Genomic DNA, 20205 nt, shown 5'->3' with positions numbered 1-20205 from the left:
TCTGGTCAACCTGGCAAAACCCTATCCCTACTAAAAACACAAAGATTAGCCAGGCATGGTGGAGCATTCCTGTAGTCCCAGCTACTCAGGTTGCCAAGGTATGAGAATTGCTTGAACCCAGGAGGCAGAGGTTGCAGTGAGCTGAGATTGCACCACTGCCCTCCAGCCTGGGTGACAGAGTGAGACTGTTTCAAAAAAAAAAAAAAAGGATTTCCATGTTATTTTTACATACTTAGTTTATACAGTTGATTTATTTTCTTCTCTCCCAAATTAATTTCTACAAGAATGTTGGTTCATGCCAAGGGTTTCTTTATTCAGTATCTGCTATTGAATATATGACTGTTTTTCTTTATTAAGGCAGCATGATTACCCAACAGAATCTCTTCCCCTTCCTCAAATGTAAATTCTGCCTGTTCAGCAGCAGCAGAAGCTCTGCATTGTTTTCTGTTGGAAGTGTGAGCTGAAGGGGACAGACATTCCTACTGCTTAGCGGGTGCACTAAGCTGTGATCTGCCCTTGTTGTATTACCAACGGCACAATATTTTTATGTTGCAGATGGCCGAGAGCTAGCAAGGAAAACTCAGGACCATGATGGCTCAGTTTCCCACAGCTATGAATGGTAAGCAGCTTTGTGCTTGTGGCAAGATGGGGTTATGAATTTCTTGTTTTTGGTAGAGGTTTAAAATATTCATGTAGATAATTTTCCTTAAGCTTATAAATACAAAACTTGAAGTATTCTTGTTGAAAATATTTTGGAACACTGCATGTACCTTCTGTAAGAATATTATGTCGTAAATTCCATGACTATATTCTGGAATGTGTGTTTGCCATTGAGCAGTTAGGAATAACCGAAAGGTATATTGTATTTGATGCATAAAAGTGGATGACAAAAAGCAGAATGCTGTAAGGTGAATATTAAAGGTATTTTGATAGCATAAGATGATCGTAAACCGATGAAGCCAATAAAGATTAACTTAGTAATATTTATGTAAGATTACGTTTTCCCTTTAGATAAGATTACGTATGCCTGCATACATAATTGTTTAATATGAAACATTTTAAAAGAAAGTGCTGGCTGGGAGCAGTGGCTCATGCCTGTAATTCCAGTCCTTTGTGAGTCCGAGGCAGGCAGATCACTTGAGGTCAGGAGTTCAAGACCAGCCTGGTCAACATGGTGAAACCCCATCTCTACTAAAAATACAAAAACTAGCCGAGCGTGGTCGTGGGCACCTGTAATCCCATCTACTTGGGAGGTTGAGGCAGGAGAATCACTTGAACTACCTGGGAGGTGGCGGTTGCACTGAGCCTGGGAAAGAGTGAGACTCCGTCTCAAAAACAAAAAAAAAGAAAAGGAAAAAGAAAATGCTTACGTAATTTCAATAATGAAAAGTTTTTAAAGTTTTGTTCTGATTGTAGCTTTAATTCTTTTTCCAAATACTAATTAACTACCCTTAATAGGTATTAAGTTACTGTGTTTGTCATTTATAATTAACTGAAAAAAATGCATTATATTTTTAAATTGCTAAAGAAATCTAGATACTGAGTTCTTAATTTTATGGTAAATTGTATTAGCTAATTGTAGATAAGTATCAGGAAATAGAATAAACTCAATAATTCATTATTATTTAAATTGAAAACAGTAATACTAAAGAGCATTAAAAAAAAGGAGGGAAGAATCACCATTCCACCATCTTCACGAAGCAATTCTGTTTTGATATTACCGTCTAGTGTTAATCAGTTGTTTTTTAAACTTGTTTTCAGACATAGGACCAAATCATTACATTAATAACAGAAATACATGTTGTATATCTAAAGTTTTATGCCTCAGGATTTAGGAAAATCTTGGAGAAGTGAATTATTTGTATAAAAAGTAGAATCAAATTTTAATGCGTGATAAGACCCTGTGTGATTTAAGGATAGACTTGAAGTAAAGATTTGTTTCTTGTTTTACCTTTTCAACCTATTATTTAAGGATTAATGTGAGTATTGCTTCTATTGGGAAAATGGTGTGGGATTATAAAGATTGATGCCACAGACAATTTTTAATAATTAAATAATTTTTCCATAATGAGTGATACATGTAAGTTTAAAAGTAGGGCAGTAATTGTAGTAGTAACATACTCTACTCAAGTTTGAGGATTTTTATGCCCCATACAAAGGAATTTGCACTAAACAGTTGAATTGTAAACTTCAGGCAACATATTAATCAGGTTTGTAAGCAAAATGAACATGAAGCGGTACAGTCCCGGTCCTTCTTTATTCTGCTTCTTCCATTCCATAAACATTTATATATCTACTTTGCAGTTCATTGCATTATGTAAAATATAACATTGAGAACAAGTGAAATATTCAATATCAAAAGAATGATTATGTGAACAATCATCTAAAATATTGGAAAATGCATTTAGAAGTGCTATATAGGCATACAGATAGTAATTTTTTTTAAACTTCTGAAGAATTAATTGCATATGTAGACTGTGGTACCTTCCTACTTAGAAGATTGACGATAACTTAGACATATCTAATTTAAGTTCAATTCAGGGTTTAAGATGTTACTGGAGAGCAGCATTCATGTATAGTACAAAACTTTGCTCCTCTAGTAATCCTGACATAGATTGTTAAATGTTTTTGATGCCCATTGCTATTGGGAGTTGTCTGTAAGTATGCCTGTGTGTGAATGTATGTGTGTGTGTGTGTGTGTGTATGTGTGTGTGTGTAAAAACAGAGATGAGACTACTTACTGGATGAGATCTAGCCTATAGTAGATGTTCTGTTAATGTGAAATTTTTTTTCTTCACTGACTATAAGAACTTGTTTGAAAGAGCCAGCAGGTGAGATGTGAATAAGCAACAGAAATGTTTATGAAAATCCTGTATTTTCAATATCAGTGATGAGTTGGGGGAAGTGGATAGAATTTTAATGTATTTCTAACATGATTATTAGATATTGTAAAAGTTTGTTAGCTTTTTAGGGAAATATTAGACATCAACCCCCAAACTTAGATTTTTCTGCCTCTTCTACTGAAGAGATTATCTACAGATAAATATAGACTAAGATTGGGAGATTTTTACTTGAAATTCAAAGTAACAAACTTTTGCCTTGTCAAAGCATTCTGTTAGTTGATATATCTAAATAAGAAAGCCAGGATTGAATTAACTATTTTAAAATTGGCTTTGAATTACATGTATTGCCCAGTTTTCTTATTTCAGTGTTTTGTTTTTTGAGACAGGGTCTCCACTCTGTTGTCCAGGTTAGAGTGTAGTGGTATGAACACAGCTCCCCGTAGCCCTGACTTGCTAGATTCAAGCAATCCTTCTGCCTCTGCCTCCTGAGTAGCTGGGACCACAGGCGTGAGCCACCACACCCAGCTAATTTTTAAATTTTCTGTAGAGATGGGAGTCTCACTATGTTGCCCAAGCTGGTCTTGAACTCGAGCTCAAGTAGTCCTCCCACCTTAGCCTCCCAAAGTGCTTGGATTACAGGCATGAGCTATCATACCTGACCAGTGTTATCTTTTTGTTCCTAGAAAATTCTTGGTGCATTAATACTTTATGTTTTAATATGATTAAGTTTTTAAAAGGTTATTTGAACACTACTAAAAAGTTATTCCTTGTTAAAATGCCTTAGAATATTTTTATTCTCTTGGTTACATTAATCATGATAATATGTAACCATGATTGTTGTGTGTGATTTTCTTGGCTGATGGAGTCTCTTTAAAATATTAGAGTCTGTGAGTTCCTTTAAGGTGTTTTTTTTTTGTTGTTCTTTGTTTTTTGAGACAGGGTCTTGCTCTGTCAACCCACCCTGGAGTACAGTGGCATGAACGTTGCTCGCTGCAATCTCAACCTCCCAGGCTCAAGCAATTCCTTCTGCCTCAGTCTCCAGAGTAACTGGGACTACAGACATGTGCCACCATTACCATCTACTTAAAAAAAATTTTTTTAGACATGGGGTCTCACTGTGTTGGCCAGGCTGGTCTCAACTCCTGGGCTTAAGTGATCCCCTGCCTCAGCCTTCCGAGTGCCCAGCCAAGTGGTTCATTTTATTCATCTTCGTACCCCATAAATGTTTACTGAATGAATGAATATGAAGGTGTCAAGATTACTGATTGGAGACATGAGGAACTAAGCAGTAAACATAAACAGATGGGTTGAGTTAGCCCCTGTGAAAACACGTGGCCAAGGAAATATGAGGAGATAGTAATATATATAAGACAGCATCATATTGTGATGAGCACTGGTGATGCAGCAGAACTCTGTTTTGTCTTAAGACAGCAGTGGAGTCTATCACTGCCTGGGGATATATACCCATATATGTTAGGGCAGCTTTTAAGCCTTCCTAACCAAACTCTTCAGACTTAAAATAGTCTTAAGGTTTCTAACTAAAGAGCCTTGGTTTCAGGCTATTTCCTGAGAAAGATTTGAATGCTCTGACTTCTTTTTAATTATATTGTTCCCTGGGATTGGGTTGAATAAGGAAACTAATTTATGGAGCACTCTTCATATGGCAGGCATGTATTAGATACTTTATATTTTTGTTTCAGTTTATTTTAAAGTTGGGTTTATTGGGGGTATAATTCACCCTTTTAAAGTAATACAGTTTGATGAGTTTCTAAAACTGTGTTTAGTCATATAAATTAGGATATAAAACATTTGCATCACCTAAAAGTTCTCTGTACCCTTATACCTCCACCTTTAGCCACGTATTATTGGCAACCACTAATCAGATTTCTGTCCTTACAGTTCTGCCTTTTCCAGAATGTCATATAAATGGAATACACAATATGTAGCCTTTGGCGTCTGGCTTCTGTCACTTAGCAAAATATCTTTGTGATTCATTCATAATGTTGCATGCATTTCTCCTGTTTACTGCTGAGTAGTATTCCATTGTATAAATGTGTACCACAATTTATTTACCTGTTCAGCCATTCAGGTGCAGAACATTTGGGTTATTTCCAGGTTTTAGTGATTATGACTAAATCTGCTATAACCATCAGAGAACAGGTTTTTATGTAGAAATAGGTCTTTATTTCTCTTGGGTATTTACCCGAGAGTCTTTTGTTAATACTCAAGAGTCTCTTGTTGGGTCATGTGGAAATATATATTTAACTTCACAAGAAATTGCCAAACTGTTTTCCAAAGTGACTGTCACATTTGCTTTCCCACCAGCATATATGAGTTGCAGTTGTTTGGCATCTTTATCAGCACTCTGTATTTTTTTTAAATTTGTTTTTAAATTTTTAGACATGCTAATAGACATGTAATGATACCTTTTTGTGGCTTTAATTTACATTTCCCTGATGATAGTGATATTGAGCATCTTGTCACATGCTTATTTGCTATCTGTTTATCTTTGATGTGTCTGTTCAAATCTTTTGTTCCTTTTCTTTGGAGGAGGGATTATTTTCTAATTTTTGAGTTGAATGGTTCTATATATATGCTGACCTATATTTATTGAATATGTTTTGCAAATGTTTTCTCTCAGTCTGTAGTTTGTCTTTTCCTTAAGAGCGTCCTTTAACAGAGTGGAAATTTTAGATTTTTATGAAGTCCAGTTTGTCAAAATATTTTAATGATTTTTGCCTTTTGTGTTCCAAAGAGTCATTGCATAATCCAAAATCACAAACATTTTCTTCCATATTTTCTTCAAGAAGTTTTATATCTAGTTCTGTGATTCACTGAGAGTTAATTCATGTATATGCTGGAAGGTTGAGGTTCTTTTGTTGTTTTTCTCATATGGATATCCAGTTCTTTCAGCACCATTTTCTGAAAGGACTGTTTTCCACCTTGAATTATCTTCTCATCTTGTTGGTAATCAATGGACAATATATTTGTGAGTGTATTTCTTTTTAATTACCAACAAGATAGATAGTTTAAGACTCTTAATTAAGCCTGAGTAGACTCTAGTCTTGCTTTCAACACTTAACAATTTTATTACCGTGGGCAAATTATTTAATAATCTCTGTACCACTGTTTCCTTCTCTGAAAAACAGTGATAGCAATAGTTACTTCATGAGATTCTTATGAGACTTACTTGAAGCAATACATGTAAAGCTCTTAGTACCTGACACATGGTGAGTTTCATTAAGTGTTAGTTATAATGGAGGTATATTACATGTAATCTTTACAACAGGCCTGTAGAGTTACATAATGTTCCTAGTTTATAGAGGTGGCATCTGAATTACAAAGAACATGAGCATCTTATCCATATATGTTGGGACATAGTATAGTGCAGAGTTCAGCATGCAGGCTCTGGAGTCAGGCTACCCGGGTTCTAATCTCAGCTCTGTCACTTACTGTATGCCCTTGAGCAAGTTACTTTATCACCATGGGTTTTCGATTTCCTTACCTATAAAATGAGAATAATAATAGTACTTTAATTTATAGGTTAATGCTAGGGGCTTAGTGAGTTACTGTGTATAAAATCCCCGACAGTAGTCAGGGTTCAGTAAAGGTGGGCTGCTTCCATCTTTGTCATCCTTTGTTGTTGTCATTTTTGTTGTTTTTAAAATCAGCATCATCATTTTTCTGAAGTCATATAATAGAAAATCAGTTCTGTGGCTACACTACTTGCCTTCCTAGTGACAGGAATCCTGACAGGTTTATTTTATTTTCTGATAAACTGATAAACCAAGTAGGATTTTTACTACATATGTGGTATTTCTTTATTTAGAAAGTGTGTAGGTTTAGCTATTTTAGGGCCTTAGTTCTTCAGTACATCTGTTTCTTTATTTTTAACTATAATCTTAAAACTTCTCTTTAAGAGAGGATATTTATAGATTTTTTAATCCAGTCATTTAGGACTAAGAATAATTTGTTGAACCCATATTAGTGTTAAAAATTATAGTGAGCACCTACTTTTCAATGATATACATTCCTGGGAAATTGTAAGGCAGATTTTTATACAATACAAGCAGGAATTATATATGAGTTTATATACCTAAACATATTTGGTTCCTTATTGGCAGAAATAGAATAAATTGAAAAGGTAGTCAGAAGTATAGATGGTGATTAGTCATGTTGAATGTACAGAACTTTACAGAAACCTCCTCAGAGAGCTGGTATAACCACATGGGAAGAGTGGACAACAAAAAGCTAATCCCAAACTCAGGAAGAAACCCCTGTATTTGCAATGCAGACATCCTCAAAGAGAGTCTGGAACAAAAGCTACCAATCCTTTTGTTTAGAAGATGTACAGAAACATGAGAAACTCATGGAGAATTGTCTCCCAAGAGTTTCTCTCCCTGTTTCTCCATTATCTTGACTTCTAGCAAATTTTCTCATGAGTACACATACAACTAAGTTGACCACTCTGATTAATCTGACAAAACAGGGGCTGGGACTAGGTCTGATTTATTTTATGCAGCATTTGATTAAGACTAATCAACAGGACTCCAAGCAGCAGGTTGGTCTCAGCCTGCAATGTTCTCAGCTGTGCTCTGCAGGGTCCCAGCTAAACAAATCCTATAAATCATCAATGTCTCCCTTAGAAAACCAGGTGGCTTTCTCCTTAAAAAACAATGTGTTTTTGTTGTTGTTTTTATTGTTGTTTTTTGTTGTTGTTGAGACAGGGTCTTGTTCTGTCACCCAGTGGTGTGATCACTGCTCACTGCAGCCTCAATCTCCTGGGCTCAAGCAGTCCTTCTACCTCAGCCTCCCAAGTAGCTGGGATTACAGGTGTGAGCCACCACCCCTGGCTAATTTTTTAAGTTTTATGTAGAGATGGGGTCTCACTATGTTGCCCAGGCTGGTCTCAAACTCCTGAGCTGAAGGGATCGTCCTGCCTCAGCCTCCCAAAATACTGGGATTAGGTGTGCACCACCACATCCGGCCTCTCCTTAAGTTTTATTTTAACTTTTCTACCTGGCCTGAATCAGTAATCTGGGTACAACAGGTTGTATTCATAATTGCACACACTTTGTCTTGGCCTGCAAAAAAGAAAATCTAGGGTAACTCTTTAACAGCCCTGACCAGTGAGTTGAGGCTGACCTGAATGCCTTCCAGGACTGAGGAAGTGTTTTTTTAAACACTTGAAGATCTGTTCATGTACATTATTGTGTTTTTGGAGGGAGGCAAGTTAATGCATGGTTTCCACAGAAGAAGTAGAAGATCAAGGGTGCGCATGGGTTATGCTTGGAAAGAAAATGTTTACAGTTATTCCCCCCGCAACTCCCGCTGCCATGGGACCTACATCAGAAGAGGGGCACAGGTCGACAGTGCCTCTAACATAGCTTCCTGGATGACTGGCAAGTCTGAGGGTTTCCAGTGCAGTTTGAGTAATTGAGTGTAGTCCTTGTTTTTGGAGGGATTGCCTGAATTAGTCCCACTTGTTTTGTTTGTCCTCACCACCAGCTGGGTGGAATTCATCCATTACTGAGATTGGGGTTGGGGAAAGACCTCTGGAAGTGATATGGATGGGAGGTGCATTTGCTGGGGTCTTTCCTGATGTTCCTGATAGACTCTTGATAAGGCTTCTGATGGGGAATGGCAGACTCATAAGGTGCTTCCTACAATTTAGGAGAGCCATACCAAGGCATTTTTTCCTGGAGAAGGGTACAGGGGCAGTTCTACAAGAGAAAAGATCATTAATTCCTCTCTTAATACCATACCTCCTGGGGTCTAAGGCATTTCTTCCTCAGGTGCCTTCTTGTTGCTCTCTACTGCTATTAAACCTTGGTTTCTTATTTCAGAGCTATAACTTTACCATTTCCTAGTGATCCAGAAGAGTTAGATGTAAGAGGGACATTTTCATAAACCCTAACCAGAATTAACTTTGAATCCTCTAGATCACTGGTTCCCAATCTTTTTGGCACCAGGGACCAGTTTCATGGAAGATAATTTTTCTACAGATTTGGGGTAGGATAGTGGGAGGGGGGTGGTTTTAGGATAAAAATGTTCCACCGCAGATCATTAGGCATTAGATTCTCATAATGAGCACGCAACCCAGATCCCTCACACGCACAGTTCACAATAGGGTTTGCACTCGTATGAGAATCTAATGCTGCCACTGATCTGACAGGAGGTGCCGCTCAGGTGGTAATGCTCACTTGCCCACCGCTCACCTCCTTCTGTGTGACCAGGTTCCTAACAGGCCACAGACCAGTACCAGTCCATGGCCCAGGAGTTGGGAATTCCTGCTCTAGGTCCCATTTTACCTCAGTGGCCCAGCTGGAGGGTTTATGAACCAAGCCTGCCTGCAGTTGTCGTTAGGGGCTAGAAAGATGCATCATGTGCAGGAGTGGTCAGAGTAGAATCCTGAAATTTCACAATAGGTCTGTATATCTCCTGTGATCCCCCACCCCTTAGCCTATAACTTCCAGGATATGGGTCAGGCTCTTGAAGATGGTATTTAAGACCTTTTTACAGTTAATTCTACCCTACCTGTTTATTATTGCTAACTCTAGTTATTAGTCTGCTCAGTGCACTTAACAGCACCTTGCACAAGCCTTGACTTCTCATGCTGTGCCCTTACGGTGTGAAATGTTCTTATCCCTCCTCTTCACGTAGCAAAATTCAAACTAAGCTTCAAGGCTCTGCCTCAGTGTTCTCTTTCCTGTCATCTCATCCTTGGTGCTTCTAACTCAGAATTGGCACAGCTATTTTGGTATCTGTATTAGTCTGTTTTCACACTGCTATAAAGAACTACCTGAGACTGAGTAATTTATGAAAAAAAGGGTTTAATTGACTCGCAGTTCCACATGGCTGGAGAGGCCTCAGGAAACTTAAGGTGGAAGGCGAAGGGGAAGCAAAGCACATCTTAATGTGGCGGCAGGAGAGAGAGAGAAGCAGCAAGGGGGGAAGTGCCACAATTTAAAACCATCAGCTGTCGTAAGGAACTCACTCACTATCACAAGAACAACGGGGGAGAAATCCACCCCATGATCCAGTCATCTCCCACCAGGCCTCTCCTCTGACATGTGGGAATTACAATTCGAGATGAGGTTCTGGTGGGGACACAGGGCTAAACTATGTCAGTATGTATTTCTGCTTAGGATTCTTCACAGGTGAATACTGTAAGTACTGTTAGTTTTCTAGAGCATGAATTCCTTGAGGATGGGAATGTTTTCTTCATCTTTGTATTGCCAGTGTTTAGCTTGATGCTCATTTCCAGTGAGTGTTATATAGCATTTGTTCAATAGACGTTAACTGAGTGAATGAGTGAAAAGCCTTAGGGCTGTGCTATGTATGGTTATGATACAGCTTTACTCTTTGTGTCACTCAAATATTAAATACTGTCATAAAGTGAACATTTGTGTTTTCTGTTTACATTTTAAAATTGTATTTTTGAGCATTCTCATGTATACACTGTAGTTTATTCTACTTGTGTTGCAGGAGGACCGAACGTGTGGGCTATTACCTCTGAAGAACGTACTAAGCATGACAGGCAGTTTGATAACCTCAAACCTTCAGGAGGTTACATAACAGGTTTGTGTTTATAATTTTATTTGTGAATTATGGTCCTTATGTGATATCTAAGAATTAGTTTTAATTTGACTGCCATCAAATTTGTGTTAATAAACGATAAAATTCATATCAGTCAGAATTCTAGAAATTAAAGAAATGGTAACTTTCTTATTTTTCCTGGAACTGTCTTAATTTGTTGTTTTGAATTTGGGATATGGAAGATTTTTCCTGAATCCCAAATGATAGTCAAGAATTTCTGTGTAATTGTCTAGTTTCACAGTTTGACATTATATCTAGAAAGTTTTCAGTTTATTTCTTAGATTCATTTCATGGAAAATCTAGACTTTTTGTTCTGGAATCTGTTTTCCTAATCCTAGCCCTCTGTCTTTGAGGCTATACCCAGCACTGATTGTTGATGCTATCTCTTGTTTTGCAGAAAGACCACCAGAGCCAAAATAGGATTAATTTAGGTGTGCCTTTGAAATTTTTTTCTATTAATTAAACTTTTTTTCTGTGCCAGAGTAACTTAGTGCTTTACATACAGTAGTAGTAACTATGAGAACAATGATATTTATTGAATTTTTACTATATACCTGATGCTATGCTAAGTGCATTATTTTATTTAACCTTTACAACAACCCTATAAAGTAGGCAGTATTGTTGTCTATATTTACAAATAGTGAAACTGAGACTAACAGATGTTGTGTAACTGCCTAAGGTTACAAAGATGGTTAGTGTTAATCTGGGCTTTGAAACCATTTGGCCTGACTTTGGAATCCATCTACTTAACCATGTTATTTGTACTGCTATGATAGTAATTACCTTACCTGGTATCAGGATTTGATTACCCTGCTTACAGGTTAATAACTTTGTCCATTACTGGGGGAAGACCCAAGATTCCTGAGTCAAAGACAAAGAACCTTATGACTAACAGCATAACTAGCAAAATCAGCATTGGCATCTATCTTTCTGTTTCCTTTAGTGTTCCCTAAGTCCCATAGAGACAATGCAGAGAGCCTAGAAGAATGCTACATATGCTGTGTTACAGGAGAGGAACACTGAATTTGGGGAACCCACCCTTTTGTAGCAAGCGGTAAAGCAAGTTTGTCCCTTGTCTCAGTGGGAGACATTACCTGATTCCTTAAGACTGCTCATTACGAACCCAATTCTGAGAAGTGACCCAGACAGAGAGCAGTTAGGGTCTTACATTATTGGTATACAAGGCAAGACACATAGGAGTGTGAAGAAACTCCAGTAGGACTGTCTCCTAACACCTGGTACTTTTTATATTGAAACTCTTTTAGGGAATAGTGCTTTTAAATATAAATTTTACTAAGTGGAAGTATTTTTAAGGAAGATCCCAATTGTGGAAAAACTAAGATGAATAATCTTTCATCACTGATTAATATACAAGAGAAATGCAGATGTGACTTTTGTTTTAAAAATCTGTCTTATTAAAGTTATGTAAATAATTTTTATTTGTGTTTCTTTTACATTATTTAATGATTGGTATTAAAATTATAAATCATTAACATATACCCATTATTATTCAGAAGCATTGGAATAATTTCATTTACTAATGTACTGCTTGGGTTTTGTTTTTATTACTTTCAGGTGATCAAGCACGTAATTTTTTCCTACAATCAGGTCTACCGGCCCCCGTTTTAGCTGAAATATGGTAAAGTGTTTTCTTTTGTAGATGAACCTAATTTTCTGATAGTATTTTTTTTTGTAATATAGTGTTAACATAAAATTGTTTTTAGTTGCATTCTGTTGGTTATTAAGAATATTTCTGCCAGCCCTTTGGGAGTCTGAGGTAGGAAGATTGCTTGAGGCCAGCCTGGGCAACATAGTGAGAACCCTGTCTCTACAGAAAATTAAAAAAAAACATTAGCTGGGCGTGGTGGCCCACACCTCTAGTCCCAGCTCCTCAGGGAGGCCAAGATGGAAGGATTGCTTGAGCCCAGGAATTCAGTGCTTAAGAGAACTATGATTGTGTCACTGCACCCTAGCCTGGATGACAGAATGAGACTCTGTCTCTTAAAAAAAAAAAAAAAAATTTCTTCAGTTTTTTGGAGAATAAATTTTATTGAGCAAATAAAATGATTGAAAGTAATTCTCTAATTTCTGATTTCATTAATTTAGATAAACTAATTAGATAAACTAATTTCATTAATTGGAAATAGTTCTCTAATTTCTAATTTCATTAGAATTTTCTAAGGGGAGAGATATACATTGTCATTGAGAAAAATTCCGTTGTAATTTGGCAGAATCTCAAAATCCTCTGTTATTTTGCAGTTTCATTTATATCATAATACATAAACCCCAAATTAGTCCTCGCTTCCCCTGCTCCTTCTTTGAAGAAACTATTCTCCATAATATCTGTTTTTTTAAAAACGTTTACAATAGGTAACAACCCCTACCCCGTCTTTCCACTTGGAATATTCTCATGCCTGGCAGAGTACGAGGCACATAGCAAGTATTCAATAAATATTTGGACAAATGAATAAATTAAATTTGAAGTATTATACTCTTGAATTTTTTTATACCTAAACTGGTGGAATTCAGCCCAAAGGTCTCTAGATTCTGTATAGACAGTGTTTTATTAGTTGTTATCTCTGGCCAGTATTTCTTAATGTGTAGGTTTTATCTTTTTGTTATTATATATTTTACATATTAGATATTTTAAATTTAGTGATGATGCACACGTGAATGCCATATCATCGTTTTTACTTTGTCAACCTCCAAAATAACGTTAGTTTTCCCACCACCACCCCACATACCGATCTACCTACCTCATGTTCCTTTTAGGGCTTTATCAGACCTAAACAAGGATGGGAAGATGGATCAGCAGGAGTTCTCCATAGCTATGAAACTCATCAAACTGAAGCTTCAAGGCCAACAATTGCCTGTGGTTCTCCCTCCCATTATGAAGCAACCCCCTATGTTTTCTCCATTAATTTCTGCTCGTTTTGGTAAGTGTGTATTAATTTAAATACCTGTATTTGCTACTTAAAGTTTATCCCTAGACATATTTGAGTATTAGGAAAGGATTTGTTAGCACAAAATGACAATCCCCAGATTCCAAGTTAATTTTCATTTTAGAGATAATAAATATTAAATTCACTGTCACAGGTAGGGGATCCATGTGTTCCAGTTTTCTAGGGACAGTTCTAATTTGTGCCTTTTGTCCTGGCACCTGGTCCAGTTAGTGTCGCCTTTCACAACTAGTTGCGTGATAAATTATATGGTCTCCCTAGGTATAGCCAATTCCAAATACTAGTCTTAGTTTTCTCTCTCTCTATATATATATTAGTAATATAGAAAAAATTTTGAGCAGTTTTAAATTCACTTGAAATGGTTTGATTTGGGAGATAATTTAAAATTTTATGTAAGTTGAATTTTTTTTAAAGGTTAATTAGCCAGCTAAATTTAGGGCCAAAAGTTGCAGACTTTGGGCTCATAGGTTTACATATTCATCAGCGATAACCAGGTGGTATGTTTTCTGTTAATTTTGATCAGGCAATTTCTTATATGTGAGAAACACTCATTTTGAATGGAACATTCAATTAGGTATGTCTGTGTATCTGAAACATATTCCTTCACTACATATTTTAGAATATAGAATTCTAGAGCTGGTTATAGGGGTGTGTGCCTGTAGTTCTGGCTGCCTGGGAGGCTGTGGGTAGGATTGCTTGAGCCTAGGAGTTTGAGGTTGTAGCGTGCTATGATCATACCTGTGAATAGCCACTTCATTCTAGTCTGGCAACATAGTGAGACCCCCATCTCAAACAAACAACAAACTCCACAAAATTATTTCACTATTGTAGTGAATTCTGGAGATAAATACCAAATCATTGTGTGACCATATTTATATATTAGTATTCTGCAGTTAATAAATGAATAAGTCATCATTTTGTTCTTTTAAAGACTTGTCCTTGAATTCATAGGAATGTTACTTACAAGAAAAGGAAAATATGTGACACACTTTCTTGCAAATAATGCATATGCATAAATGGATCTCATAAAGTATCTACTACTTACAACCTTTTTGTTTGGGGGGAGTGTGAGAGAGAGAAGAGGGAGTGTGTGTGTGAGTGTGGGTGTGTGTGTAGGGGGTATGAGTGTGTGTAGGTGTGTGTGTAGGTGGTGTGTGTGAGTGTGTGTGTGGGTGTGTGTGTGTGTGAGTGTGTGTGTGAGTGTGTGTGTGTATTAAGTAACTTAGTAGCACTGTATTATCACAAAAACCTCATTGGATCTGGTAATATATTCTTTCCTTGAGGATACTCATATTCAATTGGAAAAGGCTGCTTAGTTTTATTCATGATGAAAGAGGAGAATATTTAACTCTTTACTAGGTATTTTCTTAGTTCATACAGATCAGAATATTAGTATTAGAGCAGCAGTTTACCTCCCTCATTGCTGGGTCGAAGGATAATTTCTCTGTGGTGTTTCGTTTTCTGCCCACTGTACTGTAAACTTGTTTTTTGCATGTGTTTTATAATTGATTTTCTAGCATTGGAGAAAGTGTTTTCTTTTGACTTTAGGAATGGGAAGCATGCCCAATCTGTCCATTCCTCAGCCATTGCCTCCAGCTGCACCTATAACATCATTGTCCTCTGCGACTTCAGGGACCAACCTTCCTCCCTTAATGATGCCCGCTCCCCTAGTGCCTTCTGTTAGCACATCATCATTACCAAATGGAACCGCCAGTCTCATTCAGCCTTTATCCATTCCTTATTCTTCTTCAAGTGAGTACTTTGTTTCTAATGAGTCATTATTTCATGTAAAGAAAGAAACTATTATATTTATGTTTGAACAGATATGAATTTCTTTCATACTTTCCTTCTTTTTCTTTTTTAGCATTGCCTCATGGGTCATCTTACAGTCTGATGATGGGAGGATTTGGAGGTGCTAGTATACAGAAAGCGCAGTCTCTGATTGATTTAGGATCTAGTAGGTATGACTACTCTGACAGCTTTGTATTCTTTCAATAAGAAGTCTTTATTTAGCAAATGATTTTTTTAAAGCTTTGAGTTTACCTAAGTTTTACTTTATAATGGCCAAGTACAAATACTTAAGGTAAATTTACTACTTAAAACTCACATAAAATAAATTATTTATTTTTAGAATTATTAAGCATCTGTGGCATTTTAGTTTTGAAAAAGTACTTCATGTAAACTAAAATTATTCTATATTTTAATTATTTTTTTTGCCCAAAGCTGTGTACTTTTCCTTTAAAAAATGTGTATATTTCCCAAGGTGTGTCATATTCATTGTACATTGTTAATTTCTTTCTTGAGCAGATTCTACTAATTCGGTATCTTTTAAATTTTACAAAGCACAAATGCATCAGTATTCATTACATTAATTATCCTTCATATAAATCACTTTTATACTCTTCAGGGTAGTGTACGGAGAGTGTTACATTTGACCCAGAAGAACAACATTCATATCCCAGCTTGAACACTCACTGATTCTGTGACCTTGTTTTTTCTTAACATTGCTGAGCCATAGTTTACCCATCTAAAAGATGGGGACTGTAATATTTTTTAAGTTTTTTGGGAGGATTTTAGAAATATTTGTAAAGGCCTTAGTACAATATAAGGTCTGGAACAGAGTGGATTCTTTATATGTGATAGTCTCATGGAGTTCTATATTTCTTATGGTCTTTGCTTCACTAAGAATAGTGATAATTGCTTAAAATTTAAAAAAAATGTAAAATGCAAAAGTAGTCGCCATTGGCCAGGCACAGGGGCTCACGCCTGTAATCCCAGCAGTTTGGGAGGCCGAGGTGGGCAGATTGCGTGAGCTCAGGAGTTCAAGACCAGCCTGGGCAACATGATGAAACCCTGTCTCTACTAAAAATATACACAAAAAGTAGCCGGGCATGGTGGCATGTGCCTGTAGTCCCAGCTACTCGGGAGGCTGAGGCAGGAGAATTGCTTGAACCCAGGAAGTGGAGGTTGCAGTGACCCAGGATCGTGCCGCTGCACGCCAGGCCAGTGACAGAGCGAGACTCTGTCTCCCAGAAAAGGCAGTCACCATTATAGTATATAACAGCGGTCCTCGACCTTTTTGGTACCAGGGACTGGTTTCATGGAAGACAGTTTTTTCACAGAATTGAAGCAATGGTTTTAGGATGAAACTGTTACATCTCAGATCATCAGACATTAGATTTTCAAAGGGAGCATCCAACCTAGGTCCCTCACATGTGCCATTCACAATAGGATTCGCACTCCTATGAGGATCTAATGCTGCTGCTCACTGGGCAGGAGCTGGAGCTCAGGTAGTGGTGCTCACTCACCTGCCACTCACCGAGCCCTGCTGTCCAGCCTGGTTTCTAACAGGTCTGTGGCCCGACGGTTCGGGACCCCTGGTATATAAGATTCTTAATGCCTTGGTCTTACAAAGTTTAATTAAATATATCTTATTTAGCAACATAAAAATTTTAAATAAATTTTTTTATAGCTCAACTTCCTCGACTGCTTCACTCTCAGGGAACTCACCCAAGACTGGGACCTCAGAGTGGGCAGTTCCTCAGCCTTCAAGATTAAAATATCGGCAAAAATTTAATAGTCTTGACAAAAGCATGAGTGGATATCTCTCAGGTAAGTAGCATACAGTGCTGAGGAGCATGAGAAAGGGTCTTTTATGTGGACTTCCATTGAAGAACTCTCATTTGAATTTGTGTTGTGTAGCTCATCTGACATTTTAACATCCAAAAAATTTAGCAGGCGTTTGATAAATACAAATACCTGAAGTTGTATAAGGATTCAAAGATGGATTCAACTTGATTGCTTTCTTCAGAGTTCTTATTGTCAAGTCGGGCACCAGATATACCCCCAACTTTTTGGCAAAAGACCTGTCCCTTAAGAAGATCAAACCTCATCCTCTAAGCTTTGCAGTGAATGGAGAGCTATGGGTCACAAGAGAGAGTGTGTGGTACTTAGCCTCAGCTCACTTTTCCTGAGAATCCTCCTCTGCATTGGGCTTTTTCTCTGCTTACCCTTACTATTATAAAACCTCAGGTGAGCATTGCTCACCCTTTAATGCTCTAACCCAAATGTGCCTGTAAAACTTGGCCTTAGTTCACTGTAAAACATTTGAGTCCAGGCCAAAACGTCATCCAAACTGTACTAATTGAAAACAGCAAAGGAGACATAAACAGAGGGTAATAGGCAAGTAGAGTTCCTACCTTCTAACTTTCCCACACCCTCTTCACCCAGCAAGAAATTATGATTTAGGACCGAGTAAAATAAGTGTTTAAAAATAATAGAACTTTAAGTGCTAAGTAACATAGAATGGGATATATTAAAGCTGAAGAGTTCAGATGAGGTATCTTATAGGAAGGGAGCATTTAAGCTCCATGAAAAAGTCAGGATTTCGACAGAGATTGAACGTGGGGGCATTTCATGGTGACAAATAAGAAGTTAAGAGCAAAAAGTACATGGCCTATTTGGAGAATGAAAAGTAGTCTATGAAATAGGAGTCTAGGGTCAGTAGTTATGCAGAGAGGCAAGGGAACAAGCAGTAAGACTTGGAATTGATTGGACAAGCAAATATATACAGTATTTTATTTAAAGATACATAACTATGTGATAACTATTTTTTAAAGCAAGGGAATTATGCATACAAAATTCAGGGTAGTGGTTACCTCTTGTGGAAGCATGGGAAAAAGTCAAGGAACACAGATTCAAGGCATTTAGTAATAATCTAGTTCTTAAGATGTGTGGTAGGTTCACGGGTGACTTATACTTCTTAGCTTATATATACACTTTGTATTTTTACATGTATTTCATATTACATAACTAAGATTTTCTGTAATTTTATCAAATTGCATGAAACAAGGTATGCTTTTTTTGACACGCTTTTTTTTACATTTTAATGTCTCTAAAATTAGGATGTGTGCTACAATTAGTGATGTCTTAGCACTGTATCATAGTTTCATTAGCAGTGCTTTCTTATGCATAAAATAATAGTATGTCTCATAGCCAGTGGAATTTTAGATTCTGTGAAATATGATATAGAACCATACTGGAGATTAATATAAAGTCATAATTCCTATTCTTTGAAAAAATTAACTTCTTTGTACCCTACATTTTGCATTTAAAAAGTTTATTTTGGCCAGGTGTGGTGGCTCACACCTGTAATCCCAGCACTTTGGGAGGCCGAGGCGGGCAGATCATGAAGTCAAGAGATCAAGACCATCCTGGCCAACATGGTGAAACCCTGTCTCTGCTAAAAATACAAAAATTAGGTGGGCATGGTGGCGCACATCTGTAGTCCCAGCTACTCTGGAGGCTGAGGCAGGAGAATTGCTTGAACCCAGGAGGCGGAGGTTGCAGTGAGCCGAGATGGCGCCACTGCACTCCAGCCTGGCGACAGAACAAGACTCTGTCTCAAAAAAAAAAAAAAAAAAAGGTTCTCTTTGCTAGGCATAGTGGCATGTGCCTGTAGTCCCAGCTACTTGGGAGGCTGTGGCAGGAGGATTGCTTGAGTCCAGGAGTCCAGCCTGGGCAACTTAGTGAGATGCCATCTCTGTAATAAAAAGAAGTTATTTGTTTTCAGCTGAACGAAAGTTGACGAAAAAGATGCGTACAAAAATGTTTGCAACCTAAATGTTCATCAACAGGAGAATAGATAAATGACGGTATATTTACGTAACAGAATACTTTAAAGCAATAAAACCAAATGAACTGCTGATACATGCAACCACTTGAATGACTTTCATAGGTATTGTATTGAATGAAAGCAGCCCAAAAGGACCATACCATTTAACCCATTTATACGAAACTGAAGAACAGGAAACCTAATTAATGGTGATAGAAATCAGAATAATGTGTTTACTGTGTGGGGAAGGGGCCATGTGCAAACCTTCTGAGTTGCTAGAAGCATTCTGCATCTTGATATCGGTGTGTATGTGCATACCTAGGTAAAAATTCATTAGGCAGGCCAAGTGCAGTGGCTCACACCTGTAATTCCAACATTTTGGGAGGCTTAGGCTGGCGGATCACTTGAGGTCAGGAGTTTGAGACCAGCCTGGTCAACATGGTGAAACCCCATCACTACTAAAAATACAAATTTTAGCCAGGTGTGGTGGTAGACACCTGTAATCCCAGCTACTCTGGAGTCTGAGGCAGGAGAATTGTTTGTGCCTGGGAGGCAGAGGTTGCAGTGAGCTGAGATCACGCCACTGCACTCCAGCCTGGGTTACAGAGCTAGACTATGTCTCAAAAAAAAAAAAAAATTATTAGGCAGCATACTTAAGAGTAGTATACTTTGTATAAGTACTGTAAATGTAACAGTATAAACAGGTGATTTTGCATTGGGATATGAAGGGCAGTGAATGGGGAGCCAACTGTGGGGAAAGATCCTAATATAACTTCATTAGTATATGCCACATTGTATGAAGGTTGTGTATTGTGGTGTTTTTAGAGAATGTCGTTATTATTCTGAGACCTACGAGGGTAAAGCTATATATCTGTGGGTAAAGACAAGGTTTTCTATAAAAAGAATAGTTGCTGCTGGTGTCCTTAAGCTGAGCATGAGCCCCAAGAATATGAGGATGAAGCTAACCTGGACTTGTATGTTTGTTTTTTTCAATAAATGTAGGAGTTGGTGATTTTTTTTTTTTTTTTTTTTAAGAGACGGGTCTCGCTCTGTCGCCCGGGCTGGAGTGCAGTGGCCAGATCTCAGCTCACTGCAAGCCCAAATTTGGTGTGATGGGGGCCATCATATCTCAACAGAAACAGTTTTATCTCTCTGTTAACCCAGACAGGGGTTGTGATTTTTTTTTTTT

At 37.5% G+C, this 20205-nt stretch overlaps 1 protein-coding gene across 3 annotated transcripts in view; it reads left to right on the top strand.

Annotated features, from left to right (window-relative positions):
- Nucleotides 1–446: 446 nt before the first annotated feature.
- Nucleotides 447–20205, top strand: part of ITSN2 (intersectin 2) — a 118986-nt gene continuing 99227 nt past the window's right edge. For 2 of the 3 annotated variants that reach the window (XM_011950968.1, XM_011950961.1), the window contains exons 1-7: nucleotides 447–619; nucleotides 10332–10424; nucleotides 12018–12081; nucleotides 13215–13378; nucleotides 14951–15154; nucleotides 15267–15363; nucleotides 16875–17014. In XM_011950968.1, coding sequence (XP_011806358.1) covers nucleotides 589–619; nucleotides 10332–10424; nucleotides 12018–12081; nucleotides 13215–13378; nucleotides 14951–15154; nucleotides 15267–15363; nucleotides 16875–17014 — 793 coding nt within the window. In that variant the 5' untranslated portion in view covers nucleotides 447–588. Of the gene's footprint in view, nucleotides 620–10331; nucleotides 10425–12017; nucleotides 12082–13214; nucleotides 13379–14950; nucleotides 15155–15266; nucleotides 15364–16678; nucleotides 16754–16874; nucleotides 17015–20205 lie in introns of all 3 variants that reach the window. The other variant, XM_011950976.1, reaches the window with a different exon arrangement.

The sequence above is a fragment of the Colobus angolensis genome, unplaced genomic scaffold (genome assembly GCF_000951035.1).
Source record: "Colobus angolensis palliatus isolate OR3802 unplaced genomic scaffold, Cang.pa_1.0 Scaffold109, whole genome shotgun sequence".
Classification (NCBI taxonomy): Eukaryota; Metazoa; Chordata; class Mammalia; order Primates; family Cercopithecidae; genus Colobus; species Colobus angolensis.
Note: the sequence above shows the minus strand (reverse complement) of the source record. Positions and strands in the feature narration are given on the sequence as shown.